Source organism: Lonchura striata, chromosome 12, assembly GCF_046129695.1.
Source record: "Lonchura striata isolate bLonStr1 chromosome 12, bLonStr1.mat, whole genome shotgun sequence".
Lineage (NCBI taxonomy): Eukaryota > Metazoa > Chordata > Aves > Passeriformes > Estrildidae > Lonchura > Lonchura striata.
Window position 1 is genome coordinate 15,198,632 of NC_134614.1, and position 15,660 is coordinate 15,214,291.

General features: G+C 42.9%; 1 protein-coding gene across 5 annotated transcripts in view; it reads left to right on the forward strand.

The window, feature by feature from the left end:
- The window catches only part of PLXNB1 (plexin B1), a 77,108-nt gene that overhangs the window by 29,550 nt on the left and 31,898 nt on the right, over positions 1–15,660 (forward strand). For all 5 annotated transcript variants that reach the window (XM_021531427.3, XM_021531432.3, XM_021531442.3 and 2 more), the window contains 3 exons: positions 8,243–9,386; positions 13,890–14,072; positions 14,488–14,616. In XM_021531427.3, coding sequence (XP_021387102.2) covers positions 8,253–9,386; positions 13,890–14,072; positions 14,488–14,616 — 1,446 coding nt within the window. In that variant the 5' untranslated portion in view covers positions 8,243–8,252. The remainder of the gene's footprint in view (positions 1–8,242; positions 9,387–13,889; positions 14,073–14,487; positions 14,617–15,660) is intronic.

Sequence of the window (15,660 nt, forward strand, 5' to 3'; positions counted from 1 at the left end):
GGGAGCTGCCCAAGGCTTGGCTGCTCCGACCGCACACACGGATCCGCTGTGTTCGCTCTGAGTGAGGAGTTTCCATCGAATGCCTGGCAGACAGGGAAGAGCTGTTCCCAAAAGAGGGACTGTGGGTGCTCTTAACTCAAATCTGCTACTTCTGTGCTCTGTAGCTCTGGTCCTGGATTTGCTTTCCCGTGGTGTGCATTAACTTTTGTGTTGCACTGTCAGGATTCAGTTAGATGGTATCTAAATGTTAGCATGAGAGATACTGCCTTCAGAAACAGCCAGGGAGGTTAGGCTGCCAGCCTTCTAAATGAGTGATTAGGCAGGACTAGAGTACATTCTTAATATTTAAAAATAAATAAAGTCTATAAATGTACCATAAAATAGAAGTTTAAATAGAATATCTTCCTGGGGCAAATTGCAAAGCTCTGTGTAGCTCAGTGTCCTGCCTTTGACAAGATCCAGAAGCAGATGCTTTAATGAGGATTGTAAGAAACAGGGCATGTATAATGTGTTGGGTTTGTTTTGGTTTTGGTTTTTTTTTTTTTTCATTCTCCCCCAGCTCCATTTGCCTCCTAGCTTATGACCATCATCACTTTAAGGCCCTGCTTGGCATGAAGAGCTGTATCTCATCATCTGATCTTGACTATATCTATTCTCCTTTAATTTATATAATCACTCTTCTCACTTGTTTATGTTTCTGGTCTCCATGACATCCTACAGCAGTGAGCCCTACAACTTAATTATGCATTTTAAATGTTGTTTGAAATATTCTACATCCAGTGACAATGTCCCTGAGCAGACTTAGGAAAGTTGTCTGTAACTTTGGTGAGTGCTCTCTTGTTTCTGCATTGTAAAATATGGTAGTATAACCATATAACTCCATTGATAGCTCCATGTTTTTCATCTTGACTGTCATGTTTCAGAGCTCTTGACTTTTCCTTATCTTCTTCGTGATTGCTTCTTTGTCTGTCCAAAGTCCTGCTCTGCTCGATTGCTCCTTATATGGAAGCTGCTTCATGCTTTTGGTCATCTTTGTTGTCCCTTTTGTTATTGTCTCCTTTTTCAGATGCGGGAATCAGAACTTCCTTCAGCATTTGACAGCATAATGGGATACATGTTTTCTTTCCTAATTACCCCACAGGCTGTATTTGCCTTTTTGCTTGATACTCAGTATTGAATTGACCTCTGAGATTTTCAGTTTTTTTGAGTGATAACAGCTAGTTTTGATCCTGTTATGTTTATGTATTTAGAATATTTTTTGTTGGTTTTGGTATTTATTGACATCCTGTTACTTTAAAGTGCATGTGTTCTCTTTTTACAGTCTTCTCTGGATTTTATTGTAATTACTATTTTTTTAAATAATAAAATTTGCCACTTCTAGACATATTCCTCTTCTCAGATCTTATGTGAACATACTGAACAGTGCAGATTGCAGAATAAGTTCTTGGCAGATCCCACATCTGACAGGGAAATACCTGTCTTTTAACTACTTATTTAATCATGACAGGGACTGTGACTTTAATTCTACAATAGCTTAACCTTTTTTTTAAGAGTCTTAGCTGACAGTTCTTTTAAAATCAATTTAGTTAATGTTAACCAGATAAAAAATTGTCTCTTGGATCTCAGTGAAACAGAAATGGGAAATCTAAGCTTAGAATTTCCTGGGTGCTGCAGAATTTTCTCTGTGCTCCACATATTCATCTATATTTTGGCAACAATTGGCTTCCTGAACTCATGCAAGCAAATTTGTTTTTATGTGGAGTGATGGGCTTAGATTTATGTAGTTTATCATAGAAACAGAGAATTTGTTCAGCAGAGCCAATTGGATGGCTAACTTCAGTGAACCTTGCTTTCCTAGCAGGATTTTATTACAGCTGTAAACCTGTCTAGGCTCTACTCTGAGAATGGGATTTTTTTTCCTAACTAGTTTTTTTTTTTCCTAATTGAAAGAATATTTAAGTCACTGATAGTATTTGTCCACATGCGAATGTGACATGTGATATGGCAGCTAGAAGATCAAGGGGTTCTTGTTTGGGTAAATGGAGAACTGCTGGGTTCAAACTGGGGAAAATAACATTTGAGGGCAGTGTCATCCAAAGGAGTGGCCTGTCTGGGTCAGGTCCTGTCAAAAGAGAATGCTTATCCAGGTCAGGTAGCTAAAAAAGTAGGGTGTTGAAATATTGGGAAGAGCTCAGAGAGCTACTAGGAAAATTAAGTATTTCTGGCTGAAGAAGCTCAGACCACTTAATGTATCTGTCCAAAGGATTACACGTGGATGCAATCTGTGATTTGGGAAAGCTCAGAGCTGGCAGGATGTGTAAGGGAAGGATTGCATTATGCTTGTCTGCCCTTCGTCTACTTCTTAGGCATCTATTATTGTCGGCTGCTGCAGCTAGGGTTTCTGTGTAGGTGGACCTCTGTCAGACTTAGAATAGCTGTCTTTATCTTCTTGCCCAAGGAGGATTAAGAAGGAGGATTAGTTTTCAAACTGTTCATGCAAATAATGACTAGAAGCTTCTTTGAGTTGGAAGATTTTGTGACAAGCAAAATTAGACAATATGAGAAGGCATTTTACTTGGGGTAGAGAACCCTCGGGCATCAGCTTGCTGGGTTAAGGTGGTAATTTCTATGACTTGGGAACCCTAAGAAAAAATCCTGGTATCATGAGGAGACTTCAGGCAGGAGCTTATGGGCTAGAGGGGATGTTTAGTGGTGTTCTGTGGTTTGATTACACAAGAAAGTTGGAGCAGATCCTAAAGGACTTTAATCTTCAAATGGGTAACACTGGCAGAACACTATCTTTTGGTTGTGTTAAGATGCTGTGAAACTAACAGCTGGCTTGATTTCCCCTTTTAAAAATGCACATGCAACATGGGCTTGAGGTCGCATTGAGTTAGTGTTTGAGAGGATGGTAAAATGGAAAAGTCAACCCTTGATTTGCAATGATAGAGTATATATGAAGAAAGCTTCTTCAACAGTAAGCATCTTGTGGTTACTTTTTATTCCTTGTAAATGTTTGTGTAGTTTGTCTTGGTTTGTAAAAAGTTCACTATTTAACATTGTATTAATCATTAACACTTCATTAACCAGTTGTACTGGAAGTTTATTGTTTATAATACATTTTCATCAGTGCAAGGATAAAGTTTGGTTGTGCTATAGCTGTTTAGAGGAAATACCTGTTTGCTACCATCAGTTAATTACAGTATGGCTGAAATTAATATTTAAGTAGCTCCAGAGATGTAGAAGCACTTTCTGCAGTTTTTCCAAAGAGCAGTGCACGAGCGTTATTGAAATGACAATATTTTGTGAAACATTCTTTCAGTATAACTTCAACCCCCATCCAGAAAGGTACCTTGTAATGTTCAGCAATAACTAGGGTTATTGAAAAGGGTTTAGAAAACATAATTTTCTCAAGTATTTATCTAAGAATGCTGTTAGTTCTGTAGTACAAAATTTCTGACACCTTGCCGTTTCATATCTGATACTGTCTTTAAGGGTTTGGGGGTTTTTTATAAGTTATTTTGACCTCAGCTTTGGTGTTATTCACATCTGGTATAACAGAGCTCCCTTGTCTGTGCCAGTCCTGCTCTGACAGGATTGCTTGAACTTGAGATTCTCCTTGGGGTCAATTTTATTTGGAAAACAGTGGTTTGTGTTCATCTCTGCTGAAGTTTTTTTGCTGCAAGTCTTCTTAAACAGCAGAGCAGGGAACTGGCATGGTAGTAGTAAATAAGACTCAAAGAAGATCTATTTATTTAATGGGAATGCCATCTTTCAAAGCAGAAAACAGCAAGTCTCTGTTGAGCATATGAAGCTTAGAAGGGGACTATAATTCAGGGCTTTTGTGCAGAAAAAATAGCAGTGGTCGTCTTCCTGCTGCTGGGTCATTTGAAAGTGCTAGAGCATGAGGGTTGTCGTGCAGCTGGAAGAATGGTGCTTTTAATTTTTAAATCTTTTAGTGCTCACACTATGAGTTGGCTCTGCAAATAATAAGGTGGAAATTGCAGGTGCATGTTTCAGAGACCTAATTTTTTTCCAAGGCCAATTTTGCTGGGTTTGGTGGTGGGCATAAAATCTAGCCTAGAAGTTGGAACATTAACTGACCTCTCTATGTTTGGAGGATAGAATGTGGTATTAGGGAAATAATCTGGGAGGATTGGAATAATCTCTGTGTTGATACACTGTTAAAATGTGCCCCAATGTGTTCTGGGTTTGTTTTTTTATTAAATAAGCAAAGTTTCTCAGAGGGATATGTGAGGTCAGAGAGGTAAAAATAATGCTACAGAAAACATGGTCTCCCTTCAAATTTTAAGTAACAGAATAGTGTCATTTCTTTAATGTTACTGGTTGTTGTTACGTGGCTGTGATATAAATATTCTGTGGCAGAATTGACTAATCCTCCAACCCTTCTGTTGTGATCCAGATTAAATAAATGAAACTCAGCAGTATTATTTGGATATTAATATTTTACAGTGAGTTAGAGGCAATATTCAGAGTATTGTCTGGAACACTTTCCTGTTTAATGAGAATTCATCAAAAAATGCAATATTTAAAATGAATCTTTAAACCTTGGCAGTTGCATTCAGAATTAATTAAAGGCTGCACACTTTTAGTGCAATCTGTCTGCAACAGCTGTGTTATACACTAGCAGTGAGCACAGGAAGCAGAATGGTTCAGTAAATCCATAAAGAGCTCTGTAGTGTAGCCTGTCATGAAACCATCAGATTTAAATGTAGGTTATCCTCCTCCTTCCTGTCTTCCCAGAGAGGTTGTCATGGGCTTAACTGAAAGGCAAGCATAAAAAAGGCAGTGATGCCTGTGCTTGAGAAGGAACTTGGGAAATAGAACCAAAACACACTGCTGGCTTTTTTTCCCTCTCTTCTCATGTAGAGTGCAAATGCTTCTAGCTACTGATAGCTACACAGTCATGCTCATTTCTAATGTATGTTTGCTCACCTATCAATAAATACAAGTTCATTTGCTAATGGGTCTTTAGCAAAGAGCAACAAAGAGCACTATATTCAGTGTTTATCCATTGTGCAGGGTGATTAGAACCAGCCTGCAGAACATGCTGTACTACCATTCTGTTTTGTTTTCTCTGTTCTCATAGAGTCATGAGGACCAGACAATAGTTTCTTACCTGAATCACTTTTAAGGACTAGTTCTTCACAAAGTTACTTCCAGGGGGATATTGGAGACTGAAAGAAGAGTAGCTATATGTTAGAGCCTTGACCACAGCAAGATCTGATTATGGTCTGCTGGAATGAAGGACTATTTGATTTTCCAACCTCTTTCCAGTAGAGGTGCTCCAATAGGTAAAATGCTTTCAGTGAAACATTTGGAGTAGGTTCAAATACAAATCGATGAGCTTGTAACAAGATCCATGTTGCTGGAGTTAGTGTCATGTGAGCTGAAATACTGGTTAGTTCTGCCCTGGTGGTTGCCAGTGGGGCTCTGTGGGACACCGAGCAGAGTCGTGCAGCTTGTAGGCATAACCTCTAGCCAGGAAGCCACTGTTTCAGAATCCATAAATCCTGGAGACACATGCCGATTTTACTTTGTAAGTGCTGGCAGAGGAAGGTTGCATTAGATTACAAATTCTTCAGAGTGGTGTAGTATAATGACGTCTTGTGATTCTCAGCTGCTTCCAGATCAAAGATACTCTTCTCCATGTCATTGTTGCTGTTCACAACATAGTCAAGCTCCTGCTGTTGGATGACCATCAGCCTATTGTTTTGTTTGCAGGCATTTTCAGCTTTGAAACTGAGGAGACTCCATACAGTCATGCAACAAGCCATCTTGACATCTGCATGATGGCAGTGCAGAGGTATAGAGACAGTTGTGTGGTTGTGTCCTTAAATCAAGTTCTCTCCAATAGAAATTATGAAAAAGCATTAAAATAACTGACATGTTGGAGTTGGAGCAAGATAATTTCTGCTGATGTCAACCTGAAGAGACAGAGTCAAATTAGATCTCCTTCCTTCAGTCTGTGTGTATCTCCTGGCTGGGTTCTCCCACATAACATCTCCCACATCATGAGGGCTTCTTTTAGGTGCTGCAATGCACTCACCACTCTGGAAAAGAGACTCCTAGGGATGTTCAGGGCTGTTTGCCAGTCTGGGTGAAGCAGAGTGTGTTCATAGCTCTGAAGCAGAAAGCACTAAGTGTCCATTATCAGGGCAAACAAAAGCCCCAGTGTGCACGTAGCCTAAACACGGCGCTGGTGCAGTGTGAATCAGCGGCTGTGTGCTCTGGGGGAAAGCTGCCAGCCCAGAGCCAGCATTCCTGCGCCCGGGCATATCCTGACAGCGCTGCCTACTTACCTACAAGAACCGTGTGAAGTGGAGCTTTTCCAGAGCTTCACAAAGCCTATATTTAATAAAGTGTTGTTTTTATAATACCTTCCATCCGCTGGATTTCACAAGTAAACTAATCCTCTCAACTGGTCTTTAGGTAGAGCAAAGATGCCAGTTTTACTGACAAAGGAGCTGGAAAGCAGACTTCTGTGGGGGTTTTTTGCAATAGCAGGGGAGTAGAAGATGGATCTAGAGTCTTACAGCTATTGTTCTCAGCACTGCCACTATGTTTTCTGCACATTGTGTGCTGGGCATTGTATAGAATGAGTGTAAGACAGTTTATGAGCTGAGAAGTTTGTGAGCTAAATTGGTTAAGTCCTGCAGCTAAGTCCTGCTGGAGTAGTTTACTCTTGAAATGCTGCAGATCTTTTTCTACCTCTTTGCTTTAAGCACTTCTGAGCTAAAAGCACTTTCAGCTTACCAGGAAGACCCAAGAGGACTGATGCCCTAGGAGGGAAGTGATGATAGTTTTCTTAACTTTAACTACAAAATTAATATCACCCCTAAGGAGCTGAGTTGCCAAAATGAGCACAGCAGATTACAGGGCAGTTCTGGAGGAGATACTGTACTCATCAGCTCCATGGAGCCTCTGACCCAGCTTGGCAGCTGTGTAGCTCTGTGCAGCTTTGATACCCTTGTCTGCAAGAGGGAGGGAGGGGTGGAAGGAAATAGACACAGCTGCATCACCACCTACTTCTCCATTTAAATGAGGTGGTACTCATAGTAAATTATTGAGTACTTGCAGCTGTTTCCCTTTCTCCATGGGGAAAGTGTTAATCTAAATGTTGCAGGTACTTATTACCACATTTCCACTGCTGTGGGGTTCCCCATCTTGTCCTGAGCAATTGTTTCCATCCATGGCATGGCTTGAGTGGATCATAGTAGGTTTGAAAAGGAGATGGTCTAAATATCTTCTGGAGAGGAACTGAAAAGGTCTAGTGGTTCCCTGGGTCTGTCCAACATCCACCCTACCTGGACTTGCTTGCACTTTGAGACATGGGAAGGAATGGAGCATTGTCCACAAAACAGGCATGTTTAAATCACCTTTCACAGTGCTGGGAGAAGTGCAGTAGAGAATTGAGCACCAGTAAGAGACTTCTAGCCCAGAGTGTGCAGTGACAGGTGAACTGGTAAAGATGATCTCCCCCTCACCTGGATGTGCTATGTAACTTCCCAAGAAGATAGGATCTGGCTTGACAAGACTGGTGGCAGACTGGTAGCCTCAGGGGGGAGGCTAGGAGCTGATGTGACTGATATTCCAGAGGTTTAATCCTGGCACCCAGGTTCTGCTTGGGTGGGTGATGCTCAGTGCCAGGGATGGCATGGGAAGGTTTCTTTTGAAGCATGAGTGGAGCAGCCTTAGACCCACAAGAGGCTGTTGATAGCCATAAGTGATAACAAAGAGAGGGTTTAATTATGATATCTGGATCAAATACAGAGTGAAGGGCTTGTAAGTTTGCTCCAAACTGGATCTCAGCTACAGTTTTATTTAAACGTTGGTCCTGCAGGTTGTGTTTGTCTTATACAGTGGTTTGTTTTACTGTGGTGTTGCTCATTAACACCATATGCAATGTGCTGGCTCCTATGGAAATTTGGTCCTGTCCTGGAGAACTTCCAATACAGATCGTAGCTCAGCTGTGCAGGTGTTGAGTTAAATGTGGATTTTTCTGATGTTACAAAAGTAGTGATCAGCTCCAGTGTTGCATTTACTTGCAGTATTGCAGCTTCTCCTGAGGATGATATTCCTGTCATCTTGGTGTGGAGCTGGCTGAATTAAATCTCTGATACTTCTGAAGGCCTCTTGCTGTGGGTGCTATTGGAAAATTTTGTGTGTTAATCTTTGCTTCTGGCTCCAAGGAGTTATAATAGCCTTTCCTCTTTTGCAGAGTGTTTACCATGCCTCTGGGAACGTTCCTCCTTCCTGTTCTCTGTTTCTTGGGAGCAACAATTCCACGGGGACTGCAGTATGTCACATTCTCACACAATGCTACAAAATTCCTCCACCTGTCCATGGACTCGGAGTCTGGGACCATTTATTTGGGGGCCACCAACTTTCTCTTTCAGCTGACATCTGACCTGCTGTTGGAGAACATGGTTCAGACTGGGCCAGTTCTGGACAGTAAGGATTGCCTCCCGCCAGTCTCAAAACTGGAGTGCCCTCAGGCACACCACACTGACAATCACAACAAGCTGCTACTGGTGAACACTGTGCAGAAGGAGCTCATTGTGTGTGGCAGTGTCCACCAGGGAATCTGTGAGAAGAGGAGCCTGGCGTCCATTGACCACGTCCTCTTCCGGCCAGAGAGCCCTGGTGACACTCAATATGTTGCTGCCAATGATCCCAACATCACCACTGTGGGACTCATCGCCTACTCGAAGGATGAGGTGCCCTTGCTGTTTGTGGGACGGGGGTACACTAGCCGAGGAGTGGGAGGAGGAATTCCTCCCATCACGACCCGGAATCTCAGGGCCCACGGAGGGGATGTTCAAGCAACAGACTCTCACTCCATTTTCTCCTATGAGGAAACGGCAAAACTGGCTGTGGGCCGGCTGTCAGAGTACAACCACCATTTCATTAAATCCTTCACTTACCACTCCAGTGTCTATTTCCTCTTCTACCGGCGGGACCTCAAATCCCAGTCGCGTGAGTACAAGACCTACATCTCACGCATCTGCCTGGATGACTCCCACTATTACTCGTATGTGGAGTTACCTCTGCTCTGCCAGAGCAAAGCCAACACATACAGCCTCCTGCAAGCAGCCTATGTCACCCGGCCAGGAAAGGAACTGGCCCAGGGGCAGCTGGACACCGAGGGGGAAGTGCTGTTCGCAGCCTTCTCTGCCTGGCAGGCTTCCTCTGGGAAACTGAGCGAGGAGTCTGCGCTCTGTGTCTACACAATGGAGGAGGTGGATCGCCTGACCAACTGGACTAGGGATGTTTGCTACATGAGAGATGGGAAGTCAGAAGAAGGCACAGAAGTGGCATATATTGAATATGATGTCAGTTCCAACTGTGTCCAACTGCCAGCGGTAAGTGGCTTTGTGCTTTTGAGCAGTCTGCAGCGTGTTCTTGTGTTGTTCTGTGTTCCTGAAGTTATCTTGCTTACACAGATGGATGTTGAAATCTGGGTTAAAAGCCTTTGGGCTCAGTCTGTTGTGTCCCACATGGGCAGGATTCCTTGCAGAGGGAGAGGATCTGTATATGGCAGTAGGAAGAACATCTGGTGTGATCTGGCCCCGAGGCCTGTCTTGTGGCAATACCAGGCAAGAGCACTGAAGCTGCTGTTCAAGTCGTTCTTTATCTGTGTCATCTCCTGGTCTGCACTGCAGGGAAGGAGAGGAGCATGTGTATGTGCTCCTGTGCATTGTGAAGGGAATTTAAGGGGTGTGCTGAGTCCCTATTGCTTAGGGTGAAGTGCACCTCACAACAGCTTCCTGTAAGGGCACTCGGGAACAAAAAGGAATATTAGCAAAATGAAGTGTCGACAAAGAGATGTTTAAAACCCTCCTGCATGAGCTCCTGTGTAACAGGTTTTAAGTGACCCTGCTTTGGCAGAGGCGTTGGACTAGATGGTCTCCAGAGGTCCCTTCCAACCTCAATAATTCTGTGTTTCTGTGAAAATCACAGTTTCCTATAGACTGCTTTAGTCCTGCAGACTTTTGGGCACGAGAAGGACCTTCTCCTGAGCTGACTTTTTCTCCAGAGCTGTAAGAGGTGATAATCCTTTAAGTTCAGCGACAAAAGCATGATGGGATGTTGCAGGATAAAAATGTGACCTACAGTGACTGTGACCCTGAATTCTCACCATCTGGCAGCCACACTGGCTGCAAAATCAGAGACAGTGATTCAAACACAGGGCAGCAGTGCTCTCCTGGATGCAATGTCCTGGCATGAGGCTCTGTGACTATGAGCAGCCTGTTTGCACCAAGGGTATTTCAGGTTCTTAGCAGAGCACTATGTTATCTTGTGTCTTCTCCCTACAGGATAGGCTGTCCAGAGAATTGCCTCTTCCTAGCCTGGTGCTGCAAAGAGCAAAGCGTTACCACAGAGCTTTAGAAGTTTCTAGGGTTGGGTGTGTGGTTCAAAACCAGTCTTAAAATTATGGTTTTCCTTTCAGTAGCTGAAGCTGACTGTAGAGTGCTTGTGGGACAAGGGAAGGGTAAAGAGCAGCCTTGGAGCAGAATGGGAGCAAGGGTAGGAGGAGTATGTAAGAGTTGGGAAGAAGAAGACTGCCCAGCTTGATGTCCTGCTTTCACTGTATTTCTTAGGCATGCCCTATGAGTCCTTTGAAAGGCCACATGGAATGACTTGTCACAAGTGATTTTTAGGGGAGCTTAAGAGAATTAAATGTTGAACAGGTATGAGCAGATGAATCCTTCATTCAAAATGATGTGTAGAGTACCCTTATACCATTTGATCCAATGGAGAAGTGGATGCACAGGGTGGGAGAAAAAGGCAGTCTCTGTGATTCCTGGTGCATGATTCTGGGGTCCCAGCTGAATGGTTTGGCTTGAGTGAGTTGACCATAGTGTGATGTCTTATTAACAAGTGTGTCCAATGATATGTAAATGTCCTAACAAACCTGATCCTTCACCATTCAGCACATGGTAGTGGTTGTCGTTCAAATTGTACCTAACATCATGTAAAGGTCTGTGCCAGCTCCAGCCTGCTCCAGTTAGGGCTGAGTGAAAGTGGCTGTCAGTGGACATTTTATGCAGGAACAGTTTTAACTTGTTTTCAATGGTGACAGCTGGATGTAAGGATAATGCTAATTAATTTCACATTTTTCTGTCTCCAAACCAACTAGTGCGTAAGGTATGCCCTTTTCCTTAGTTAGCTCTGCCTCTGGGTTTTAGCCCAAAAAGGGAGGCTAAGAATGAGTTTTACAGTTCAATACAATCTCTTCAACTGGGGAAAAAAAAATCCCAGCTTGTTTTCATAAGAATTTCAGACCCAGTACATTTGTTCAGTTTGCTGGAGATTCATTAGTTACAAGATCCAGGAGGCTGTGTAGATGCTGTTTAGTGACTTAATAAATTGGAAGTGTGAAACATGTTTCTACAAGGCTTGGGAAGGCTGCATGTCTTCTGTGGGTGTAGTTTTCAAGGCATGTATCTTGTCCTTTTGGTTTTACTCCTTTTCATGCATAGATATAGCTTGTCCTATTGTTGTTTCCTACCTGTGCAGATAGGATACACACAGCAGAAATCACAGCAGCAGCTGCTGCATTTCATTAAGGCACTGGATGATTCCTCAAGTGCATTTTCTGCAACGTTGCCAAGATGTTATTCATTGCAAGCAATTCAAATAGCTTCTATGTAAATTTATATAAGTACTTTATACAGACAGCCCCTGTGAGGCCACGGCTGGGCTGTGCCAGTACTGGGAGAGCTTGCACAGGTCACGTTGGTTTATGGTAGATAAACGTTGTGTGTGAGGTGACTTGCCCTTGGCATCACATAAAGGCAACAGCAGTGCTGAGCACGACTGGCTTACAAATATTTCTGACTTGTATGTGGACTTTTTTTTAAACAGTCTTTGAAAAATCAGCCGGTAGCGAGATCCTTAGGCTCCAGAATTTGTACAAAGGTTGCAAAAGATATCTCAAATCCCATTCAAAATAAGCACTTAATGCTTTGGAACATGGAATTTATCAGTGGCCTGCTTCCTAATAAATCTTATAGGAAATGGATAGCTGGACAAATAGAAGTCTTTAAGTTACAAGATGATGGAAGAAGCTTAAAAATCAAATGACAGGTGGTAAGAAAAATACATACTACTAAAAATGAATGATAGTTTAGAGGATGGTAAGAACAAGCAATCATTAAAAGCTATAACCTCCTCAGACTTTGTCAGAACCTTATACTAAGTGTGCAGAAAAATCATTGAAAGGAAAACAATAAAGCACTGGACTGAAAGCAGTGCTAGACTGACGTGGTTTGTTAATGGAACTGCTGTGTCAAGCCTTGCTTCCCAGCTAAGATAACCTGCTCAGCTCTTTTTCCTTCTCAAATGCATTAAATATATTTTACTGTGGGATTTCCATAGACCTTACCAAAAGCTGCTGATTGCTTCTAGTTTCTTCAGGAAGTAGCCAAGTATTTAAAAAACAAACAAAGCCAACAGCAACACAAACAACACCAAAAAAAAAAAAAAAAAAAAAAAGAGAAATGGGAGGAGAGGGGAGAAAGGGCCAAGTTTTCCATGAGATCAGTGAGTGGAGATAAGCAGACACCTCAGGAATGCCATGATGTTCTGTTATCGTGGATCTCTGACGGGGGCAGCTCCATTGCCTGGTGCCGGTTGGTACCGTGCAGCCTGAGCTGCCAAATGCAAAGCCACAGACAGCAGACAGAAGGAATATGTAACCCTGCTCACAAGGAGTCTAAATTGAACCACGTTGCCTGAGGCTAGAGAGAGAGCTGGAGTCAGTATGGACTGCACAGTTAATGTGCTGCTCCACGCTTAGCTTTGTCAGAGTAATTAGTAAGGGGCTGAAGAGGAGATTGAAAACATTATCCATAAGGGATTTCGTGATGAAAATACTGAATTTACACAAGCCACATTGTCTGAAGACAAGCCACTGATCAATTAAAAAGTGGTCTTTTAGGTATTAATTGTTGAGTGAACAATCGTGCTTTCAGTCTCCAAAAGGATACTGTAAAATTGAAATGGATATGGAACAAGGTGCCAAAAAAGATATAAAGCAACAGAGGAACTATCCTAGACAAGACTGAGTTTGTTACTTAGGAAAAAGATTAATCATAATGGGATATCTTTTCTCTGCACACAACAAATAGTAAATATGTTTGCATCATTTGTTAGAATACAGTAAGTGAAGGTTTGGTGGCACTGGGAGGGAGCTAACTGGAACAGAAGAATGACTGTTTCTGCACAGAGCAGTGGAGTTAATGTTCAGAACTCTCACAAGGCTTAGAAGGATTGAAGCAGTGTGCAGTGATGTCTCTTGTGTGTGCTCTTTGATTCCTGAGTGCAGTTAGTAAGCTCTTGGGAGCAGGTTGTGTCCCACCCTGTGTTTATGTATGTCCTGATGCACTGGGATTCTACTTCAGGCTTAGTATTTAACTTGTAGGTGTTACAGCAAAACCATGCAAATTGCTGGAGGTGAAACTTGTCACAAGGTGGCTTTGCACTGGAAACAGAAATTCTCTTCTTTTTTCTTTGTTCAGGAAAACACAATCTTCCCCAAAGCAGTATCATGGCAGCGTGTAACAGCAATGTTTTTTGGAGAACTTGAGGGAGTTTCAATGCATTTCATTACTGATGCTGAATGAACTGGCTGAAATATCTGCAGGATTCTGTGAGGGTACAGACAGCCAACATACCTAAACTAATTATTAAAATATGGGTGGTTTTGCCCTCAGTAAAAAAGCCTTAGAGAGGTTAAAGCTGAATTCACTGCTGGAGAATTTGGGTAGAAGGGGGATGGTAGGAAATGTTAAATGTGATAATGTTATTTGTACCCATTTTTTTGGTACTGATTTCCCTGTTCTTTTCACTCCTCCAAAAAGGACACCCTGTATGCCTATCCCTGTGGCTCTGACCACACTCCCAGCCCTATGGCCAGCCGGGTACCCTTGGAAGCAGCCCCACTCCTGGAGAAAACCGAGGCCCGTCTGACAGCTGTGGCAGTGAATGTGGAAGATGGCCACACCATTGCTTTTCTGGGAGACAGCAGAGGAAGGCTGCACAAGGTATGATCAGCATGCAGCAAAAAGGATGAAACTAACCAGAGATGCTCAGGTAGAAGGGGAAAAGGGCAGTTTTTATTTTTCCCTGGGAAGTTGGGTTCCTACTAAAGATCATTACTATCAGATGGTCTCTTCTCACCCTGTACTGCCTGTAGAAAATGTGAATGCCCCACACGTGGTCACATTGCCTTTGGTTACACCTGCACTGAGCCAGGAGCAGGGCTGGTGCATCCTATGTGGTTTGCACAGGTATTTCTGGGTATGTGCTTCACATGGCTGAAGTCACTGCACAGGGGTTCTGGTGGGAACTTAAAATCTTTGCACACAGCAGCAGTGCCAGTTTGTTCCTGTTGTAGAGCATGTGACACCAGCTCCTGTGGTGGTGCTTTGCCTGCTCACAGGTGTGACTCTCTTGCAGGTGTACTTGGGAGCCCAGGGAGAGGCACACACCTATGCTTCGGTGTCTATCCAGGTGAACAGCATGGTGAGTGGAGACCTGCTGTTCGACCAGTTGCAGGAGCACCTCTTTGTCATGACCCAGTCCATGGTAAGAGCAATTTCATCCTTTCCACAGAGGAGTTGAAAACACTAGATGTCCAGACAAACTGCTGACAGGAGCAGGGGAGGCAGGGAAACTGCATCTGGCTAAGCCTGTGCTGGGCAGCAACTGCCTGCCAGTTTTCTTACAGGAATGGGGACTGACCTTTCCCAAAAGCTGGAGGAAGCATGGAGAAAGCCTTGTTACCCTAATCCGTGGCTTGTTTGCGTGTGCATTTTCTGAAGTCTGTCAGGCTGTCTCAGTAATGATGGAGGAATATGAACTGCAGGCTGTAAAAAGCTGCTCTGCTGGCATGAATACAAGGGACCACCAATTCCTGAATTCTGCTATCTTGAGCAGGAACTGTTTGGACAACAGTTTGAATCTCCACTTGAGCAGAAGAAAGCTTCTGGGTTCACATGTGGCCCATCTTGGTTTTGCAGGAGTTTAAAAAGAGAAAAGAGAGGTTTTGTGTCATTAAAGTGTAGCACTTCTGGTTATAATCAGTTAAAAGATCAAACTGTTCTTCTGTAACCTACAAAAAGCAGAAATGTGTGAGAAATGTATTCAGGTAACAGAGGTATTTTCTAACCAGGGGTATAATAACAGTCTTGCAGATGAAATCAGGCTATGGAATGACCCATGTGAGGCACCTTTCTCTTTACCCCTGCTTTCTGTAATTAGATTTGTGCCTAGGGGCAGTTGGAGGAGAAGAGGCATTGCAATGCCTCAGGCTTTAGGGATATTGATGTCTGCTGAGTAGGAAATCCAGCTATGGATACTTTATTTGAGAGGATTTTTACCACCACTCATATCAGCTCCTTGAGCTGGAAAGAAAAGGATCCTCCTAGCAAAGGAAAAGCAGTCCTTGAGTTACCCTGAAGGAAAGAACAAACAAAAAATGAGAACCACTGCTTCCCTTTACTCCCCCAGTGCACTTTGAGATACTTGTAAAATTTGTAACACTTCAAAGCAGGAGTTGAAATCTGTGAGTGGAAGAAGATCAGGGAAATCTGAAATATATCCTTAACAGTAGTTGTTCTGCCAATTAAA